General features: G+C 42.8%; 1 protein-coding gene across 1 annotated transcript in view; it reads left to right on the forward strand.

Moving 5' to 3' along the window:
- The window catches only part of VPS36 (vacuolar protein sorting 36 homolog), a 63596-nt gene extending 60608 nt beyond the window's left edge, over positions 1-2988 (forward strand). Inside the window, exon 14 of the mRNA XM_069758900.1 lies at positions 115-2988. Coding sequence (XP_069615001.1) covers positions 115-208 — 94 coding nt within the window. The 3' untranslated portion in view covers positions 209-2988. The remainder of the gene's footprint in view (positions 1-114) is intronic.
- Positions 2989-8224: the final 5236 nt, after the last annotated feature.

Raw genomic sequence — 8224 nt, forward strand, 5'->3', positions numbered from 1 at the left:
ACCGCTCACTCCTCTGACCTGCTAGTGCCAAGTACTTTATAATTCCTTGCTTTCTTGCTCGCTGCCATGTTCCTGCTGGGGTAGAGTAATCTAACAATATTTTTCCCTTGACAGATTGCTTCTTGCTGAAAACATGGGGCATCTCTGCAGGGACGATTCAGTTGAAGGTTTACGCTTCTATCCAAACCTGTTCTTGACGCAGAGTTAGGCTTTTGCTGGAGATTCATGTCCAAAGGTGCTGAAGATCAGAATACGTCCTGGAGAACACTGAGCAGGAGGGAGATCTTGTAGGACGATTGCAGAATAATGATTGATACCAGACGGACACATTCAAAGCCCGGACTTGGCCATGCAATATACACATTACAACTCTTTACAATGACTAAAGGTTATTTGGAGAGACTCCTCGAGTGATCAATGTCCCACATGATGATGCTTTATCAAAATCGGTGCTCGCAAGGTGTGGATGATGTCCCTTTTGCTTCCTGCCATCTTTTCCAAAGGATTTCTTGAATCTAAGTGCTGAATTTGGATTAGTTCATAAGCACAACTTCTTTACCTGTCCCCTTCATTAGTGCTGATAAATTTGCCATTAACCTAACTCCCTGACATTATGCGCTGTATATCTACTAATATAATCAAACTCCCAGAAACGACATGGGTCCCATATAACCAAAATTTGAATCCTAGTGAATATATATTTTTACCCATGTAAATTACAGGACAATAAGTGTATACTCCCAATACAATTAGAAACAAACAAAAATTGGAGTTCTATACACAATAATAAAATCAGATAAGAAATACTTTATTACACAAAATGAAAAAATATGAAAAATTTACGAATTGAAGTACAAACAAGGAAAAAGACCCTAGTAAAAAACACATGGGTCCAAGGCATAAGAGAGAATATTAATAATAAACATCATTGTGATATTAATACAAGGCACTGAAAATTTATGCAATTATATATAACTAGATGGTGGCCCGATTCTAACGCATCGGGTATTCTAGAATATGCATGTCCTCGTAGTATATTGCCCAGCCATGTAGTATATTGCCCAGTCACGTAGTATATTGCCCAGCCACGTAGTATATTGCCAAGCCACGTAGTATATTGCCAAGCCACGTAGTATATTGCCCAGCCACGTAGTATATTGCCCAGACACGTAGTATATTGCCCAGCAACGTAGTATATTGCCCAGCCATGTAGTATACAGCACAGAGCCACGTAGTATACTGCCCAGTCACGTAGTATATTGCCCAGCCACGTAGTATATTGCCCAGCCACGTAGTATATTGCCCAGCCACGTAGTATATTGCCCAGCCACGTAGTATACAGCACAGAGCCAACGTTGTATATTGCCCAGCTATGTAGTATACAGCACAGAGCCACGTAGTATATTGCCCAGCCACGTAGTATATTGCCCAGCCAAGTAGTATATTGCCCAGTCACGTAGTATATTGCCCAGCGACGTAGATACAGCACAGAGCCACATAGTATATTGCCCAGTCACGTAGAATATTGTAGCAGTGTGGGCACCATATCCCTGTTTCAAAAATAATTAAAATAAAAAATAGTTACATACTCACCCGCCGGCGGGATCCACCGAAGCTCCGGCGATGGGCTCGCGGCTGCCGCCATCTTCCGTTCCCAGGATGCATTGCAAAATTACCCAGATGACTTAGCGGTCTCGCGAGACCACTAAGTCTTCTTGGTAATTTCGCAATGCATCTTTGGGAATAGAAGATGGCGGCAGGCGCGAGTGGCTCGGCGGACTACGGAGGGTGACAATAGCAGGTTTTTTATTTTTAACATTACATTTTATTTACTATTGATGCCGCATAGGCAGCATCAATCGTAAAAAGTTGGGGACACACAGGGTTAATAGCGGCGCTAACGGAGTGCGTTACCCGTGGCATAACGCGGTCCGTTACCGCCGGCATTAACCCTGTGTGAGCGGTGACCGGAGGGGAGTATGGAGCGGGCGCTGACTGCAGGGGAGTAAGGAGTGGCCATTTTCTTCCAGACTGTGCCCGTCGCTGATTGGTCGTGGCTGTTTTTCCGCGACCAATCAGCGACTTGGATTTCCATGACAGACAGAGTCCGCGACCAATGAATATCCGTGACAGACAGACAGAAGGACAGAAAGACGGAAGTGACCCTTAGACAATTATATAGTAGACTAGATGGTGGCCCGATTCTAATGCATCGGGTATTCTAGAATATGCATGTCCCCGTAGTATATGGACAATGATGATTCCAGAATTCGCGGCAGACTGTGCCCGTCGCTGATTGGTCGACGCAAACTTTGACATCATCGTCGCCATGGCAACCATTATGACATCTACATCGATACTGTGCCCGTCGCTGATTGGTCGAGGCCTGGCGGCCTCGACCAATCAGAGACGCGGGATGTCTACGTCCTTTATGACATCATCGTCGCTGTGCCCGTCGCTGATTGGTCGAGGCCTGGCGGCCTCGACCAATCAGAGACGCGGGATTTCTACGTCGATGCTGTGCCGGTCTCTGATTGGTCGATCAATCAGAGAGGCGGGATTTCCAGGACAGACAGACAGACGGAAAAACCCTTAGGCAATTATATATATAGATGTCAGCCACATATATTAATAACAGGTTTAAATTTCATATAGTCCTGTAATGCTGACCACCGTATAATAGAACTACACAGTTCATAATAAATTTCCTGAGGCTGCCACAGTGACAGCACACCACCCACAAAAAGAGAAAAAAAAATTCCCAAAATAGCAAAGTGACTTGATGCGTAGGAACCTAGTCCACCCCCTGACGCGCGTTTCGCGTAGGCTTTATCCCTTTTTGATAAAGCCTACGCGAAATGCGCGTCGGGATGGACTGGGTTCCTAGGCATGTGCTTTTTACTAGGGTCTTTTTCCTTGTTTGTACTTCAATTCATACATTTTTTTTTATATTTTTTCATTTTGTGTAATAAAGTATTTCTTACCTGATTTTATTATTGTGTATAGAACTCTAATTTTTGTTTGTTTCTAATTGTATTGGGAGTATACGCTTATTGTCCTGTAATTTACATGGGTAAAAATATATATTCACTAGAATTCAAATTTTTGTTTGTTTCTAGCTGTATATTTACAGCCTGCACCATCCACAGGAGATGTAAAGTGTCTGATACAGCTAACGCTCTGTAGCAGAAGCTACAATTAATAGCGATGATGGTACCTAAGTGGCTGGAAAAAAAGGAAGGAAGTCCCTCTGTGACCCCATCAACACGACATGTTTGCCCGTGGGCTATTGAGGTAACCAGGGGCCAGCATCACTGACTGGCATAATGCCACTGTAGTACAAGAGTATTGTTAAAGTGAGTAAATAAGCTTAGTGTTCGGTCCCATAGAAGAACTAAAAAAAAAAAAAGTGCAAAAATATTATTTCAGTAAAATATTTGTAATCCAAAGGAAAAAAATGTTTTATGTTTTATTTTGGAAAAAAGTGTCCAGTAAAGAGTACCTGTCCGCAGAATTTATCACTGTAAAGCAGTGTTTCCCAAACTCCAGTTCTCATGGACCCCACGGGTCGTGTTTTCAGGATTTCCATAGTGTTGCACAGGTGAGAGAATTCCTGAGGGCTTGATCAAACTTCCACCTGTGCAATACTAAGGAAATCCTGAGAACATGACCTGTGGGGTCCGTGAGGACTGGAGTTTGGGAAACACTGCTGTAAAGTAAAGGCACAGCCATAATGGCGCAATTGCGCTGATTAAATTGATACCTTTGTCGAAGGAATCTGATAAGCGGTTTTTTGTTTTTTTTTAATCATGGTTTTAAGTTTTCTTCTGTTGACGTCATCCGTTTTCCTCCTGTGTTTCTACATTTGATTATTCAGTGACATGCCTTTACTTAGAGATTTGTTGTCGCCGCCATCTATGGGTGGGCTGCATGTGTGCAGTGTGAGATTCCACGTCTGGTCTTTGGGTCTTCAATAAAATGGCTCCGGAATCGGCACCTGCGCAAATGGAAATCTGAGCTCAGATTTCGATTTGCGCATGCGCCGACATGGCACCATTTTATTGAAGACCAGATGTGGGATCTCACAATGCGCACACACCCAATGATGGCGGCGGTGCAAATTTTCAAAACCGAGGCAGGTCGATGAATAATCAAGGACCAGTAGGAACTTAGGAGGCACACTGAGGGGCCCGAGCAAAAGATGATCAACCCCCCCCCCTCCCCAGCACCGCCCCGATACACAGAAGACATCATCAGAAGAGGGAATACTCCCATCAGCGACTCCTGCTGTCACGGTTATTAGCAGCAGCAGGTGTAAGCTGATGGGAGTAATAGTCCCATCAGCTGCTGCCTTCTGTCATTGTTCTCACTTGAATAAAACTCTCATCATTCTGCCCTGATCGCCGGCAGAGCAGGGGAGAATGATAAGAGCCGTCTTCAGCACTCGGTGCCAGGGAACAGCGCTTACTGTAATGCTGTTTCTCAGGCGCCGGACGTGTCACATGGATAACATCCCAGTGTGTCATCCGTGTGCGGGATGTTTTGCGGCCCGTACCGCCGGTAAAAAATGGACATGTCTACCTGTGGGTCACATGGACACACGGTCCGTAGAAACACATGGACATGTGCACAGCAACGTAGATTTTCAATATGTCTACGTGTGTCTCTGGTACGTATGAAAACCATCACCACACGTACCGCAGACACAGATGTGTGATAGAGCCCTAAAAATGTAACTTCAAAGAGTTAAAGTACTACTATCAATTAATTTTTTTAGATGTTCTTTTACCCCTTTATATCTTAAACCTCCATGATTGCACAAAAAATGCTCTGAAGCCTGCTGCTTATTAGGCTACTTTCACACTAGCGGCGTACTCTGCCCGTCGCAGTGCATCGGGCCGACGTACCGACGCATACTGTAGAAGCGCCGCACGACGGGGGCAGCGGATGCATTTTTCCAACGCATTCGCTGCCCCATTGTGAGTTGCGGGGAGGTGGGGGCGGAGTTCCGGCCGCGCATGCGCGGTCGGAAATGGCGGACACGACGCTCAAAAAAAACGTTGCAAGCAACGTTTTTTTGTTCGGACGGTCCGCCACAACACGACACAACCGTCACACGACGGTTGCGACGTGTGGCTATGCGTCGCTAATACACGCCTATGGAGAAAAAACGCATCCTGCAGACAACTTTGCAGGATGCGTTTTTTCTGCAAAATGACGCATTGCGACGTGCAGTGTGAAAGTAGCCTTAGGCAGAAGTGTGTACAGAGCAGTGATGGGAACCATGAGTTCAGGCGGGAGCCGAGCACTGTGCCTGCCGAGCAGCGTGCTTCCGTCATCTTTTTATACGGCTAGTCGGGACCTCAGCAGCCAGACCGCCACCAATCTGCAAGATGAATAAGGAGGTGGAAAGTATTAAATAATAAAATAAATGTTAATGATTACTTTAAATAAAGTGTGCTGCTCAGAATATGGGGACACAAAAATGTATAACCGTGATGAAAATTGGAAAAAAAAACAAGATTCTCAAGTCCCAAAATGTCCTCTTAACATGTTTGTGTGTGTGTTTCATCATTTGGACCATATAAGATATATTTGACATTTTCATAGCTCCCTGTGTTGACAAGCCCAAGGCTGAAGCAACATCCCATTCATTGATGGTTTGGCGCTCTCCTTCATTCACATTGTGGAGAGTACCGGACAGACTGGCAGAACAGGTGCCTCCAAAACCATCACCTTCCAGGGCTTATTCAGCGCTCTAGTTTTTCTGCTTCTGGGTTTTCCAGTCTTAAGCTACGGTAAATGAATTCATCAATTCTGATTTCTTGTTACTTTTTTGTCTTGCTGTATGTGCTGACATTTTTTGTGCAAGTTCTTCAGAATGGCGCAAGCTGTTCATGAAATTGGTGCAAAAAAATACTCTTTATTTTTGTCTTTACCCAGTTTTTGTGACTTCTAAGCACCTAAAGTGACAAAAACCTTGAAAAAGTCACACGTTTGTGTAAAAATGTTCCTAATAGAAAACTAGAACTGAAACCAGAGTGAGATATGCCAATAAAAAGTTGGTACAAGTTGCATTTCGTGAATCTGTCTAAAACATCTGGATAAGCAAATTTGTCAAAGAAAAATAAAAAAAAGACTTAAAAAGACAACTTCAAAAGTGGTGCATAACCAATAGAGAATAAGGCACAAATATTAAAAAGGAGCAAATTACTCCAGAAAAGTGGAGACACAACCATGATTAATCAGGACTTTGTTGTTCGGTTCCTCACCATTTTTAGACCTCTGCTTGCTGTCATTGAATGTGTTCTATTCCCACAGTTTTGGATTAGCAGCAATGAATGTAGGCTCAAATATATTTATTTGGTAATGTGGAGTAGTAACGGTTTAATACTTGGGTAAGCAATTCCCTAATAATTTTATACAAACAGTTGCGTAATATTTTCCTATATTATACTGCTAACTTATTAAACTTATGGTGTACTGCTGGTTGTCTGATTATGGGGCCCTCCGCTAATCCTAAAATAAAGTGTGCAGCACTGATTGGGCGCCATGTCCCCTTCTAACAACATACAGATAAACTTCCTTTGTCTAGTGGCCTGTGGAGAACAGTAGACACAAGTACCTTGCCCTGCAGGTCTATGGGGTCCACACCAATCTAATGATTATTTCTTCCTCAGTCAATAAGTTACAAATTATGGACACCGGAATACCCTTTTTACACCTCATTACCATATAGCGCAGGGCCTTCTCCCCTCTGTAGCAGGTCACCATGCTGATGAGCAAATGTTACACAGATGGATTACGGCGTGGGACACTGGCTTCTTTCAACTTTGTGCAGGTGAGGGATATTGTTGTTTTTTATTTTATTTATTTTTTACAGGGGACAATGGCTTCAGGGGATTAGGTGTTAAAGTGAGTATAATTTGTTTTTTAAATTTTATTCTTTATTAAACACTTTTTGTAGACAGCGGGGGCTGAATACAACTCTCTACATTGTCCCCTGCTCACGATGATCGCAGGGAGAGCAGGAGACAATGATGTGAGCTGTCTTCAGCACCCAGCACCTGAGAACAGCGTGAACTGTGCCTGCTTTACTCCGGTGCCAGTGCGTGTGATAGTCATGCGGCACACGTGTGAAACACGCAGATATCACCAGTACATGCTTTTCCAGTACCGGAAATATCAGTACATGTGAAGGAGGCCTACAGCTTTGATCAATTTTTGGTGAGTTTTTAACACTCTGTATTTTTTTTTTCCAGCAAAGTGGATGAGATTTATAGATATCTCATGCCCACTGTGCTATTTTTTTTTTTTACTCCGATTAAACTGATCTGCGGTGTGTGTTTCACATCTGCAACATGTCAATATCTCTTGTGGGTACGCTGAGATTTTTAGTATGTGTGGATTTTCCCCATACACTTCTATTAGAAAATCCACAGCGTGACCGTAGCAGAAACTCCTAAAAAACACGTATAATCTGCACATGACTATATGAATAAAATTTTGTCAGCTCCAAACACCAGGAAGTATCAAAAACAGCCGCTTTATTTAAAATATAACATGGCAAAAAGAGTAAAAAAATGCAATAAAAAAGCCAACACAAAAACGCAATGTAAACAATGCAAATAACCTAATTTGCTTAATCCGTGCAGAGATGGTGTAGAAATTCTGCAACGTCAAACGCTCATTGTGGGAACGTGGCCTGCAATGGTTCAAATAATGTGAAATCACAGGGTGGCCAATTTCATGCCTAGAGGACCATTCCCAGGTGGAAGAACAAGATTTTCTGCTAATTCAGGCTTATTGGTAGGTGTTTTTTTTTTTTCTTTACCTATGTCAGAATAGAGTTTGTTCCTAGTTTGTACTTAACCCGAATAAAAAAAAATAATAAATTAAGTACAAACTAGGAACAAACTATTCTGACATAGGTAAAAAAAAAAAAAAACAGAATAAAAAAAATAATAAATTTTTTTTTTTTTTTACACAAAATTTCCATCTCAATGGCTGAAAGTTGCCTTCAGGTGCCATCTAAAATACCGGCATAGTCAATTGGCGATTTGGCCGTCGGATGGATGCACTTTCACACCTGTGATTTGCCTTTATTTTCGAGTTTGGAGAACTTTTTACAATGCCTAGTAGTTTCCTTCCTAAACTTCCTGATGGGATTGCTCGGCTCTGACGAGACATTATCCCATGGCACAATGTGAATGAAATATCTCTC

This window comes from Ranitomeya imitator, chromosome 3 (assembly GCF_032444005.1).
Source record: "Ranitomeya imitator isolate aRanImi1 chromosome 3, aRanImi1.pri, whole genome shotgun sequence".
Classification (NCBI taxonomy): Eukaryota; Metazoa; Chordata; class Amphibia; order Anura; family Dendrobatidae; genus Ranitomeya; species Ranitomeya imitator.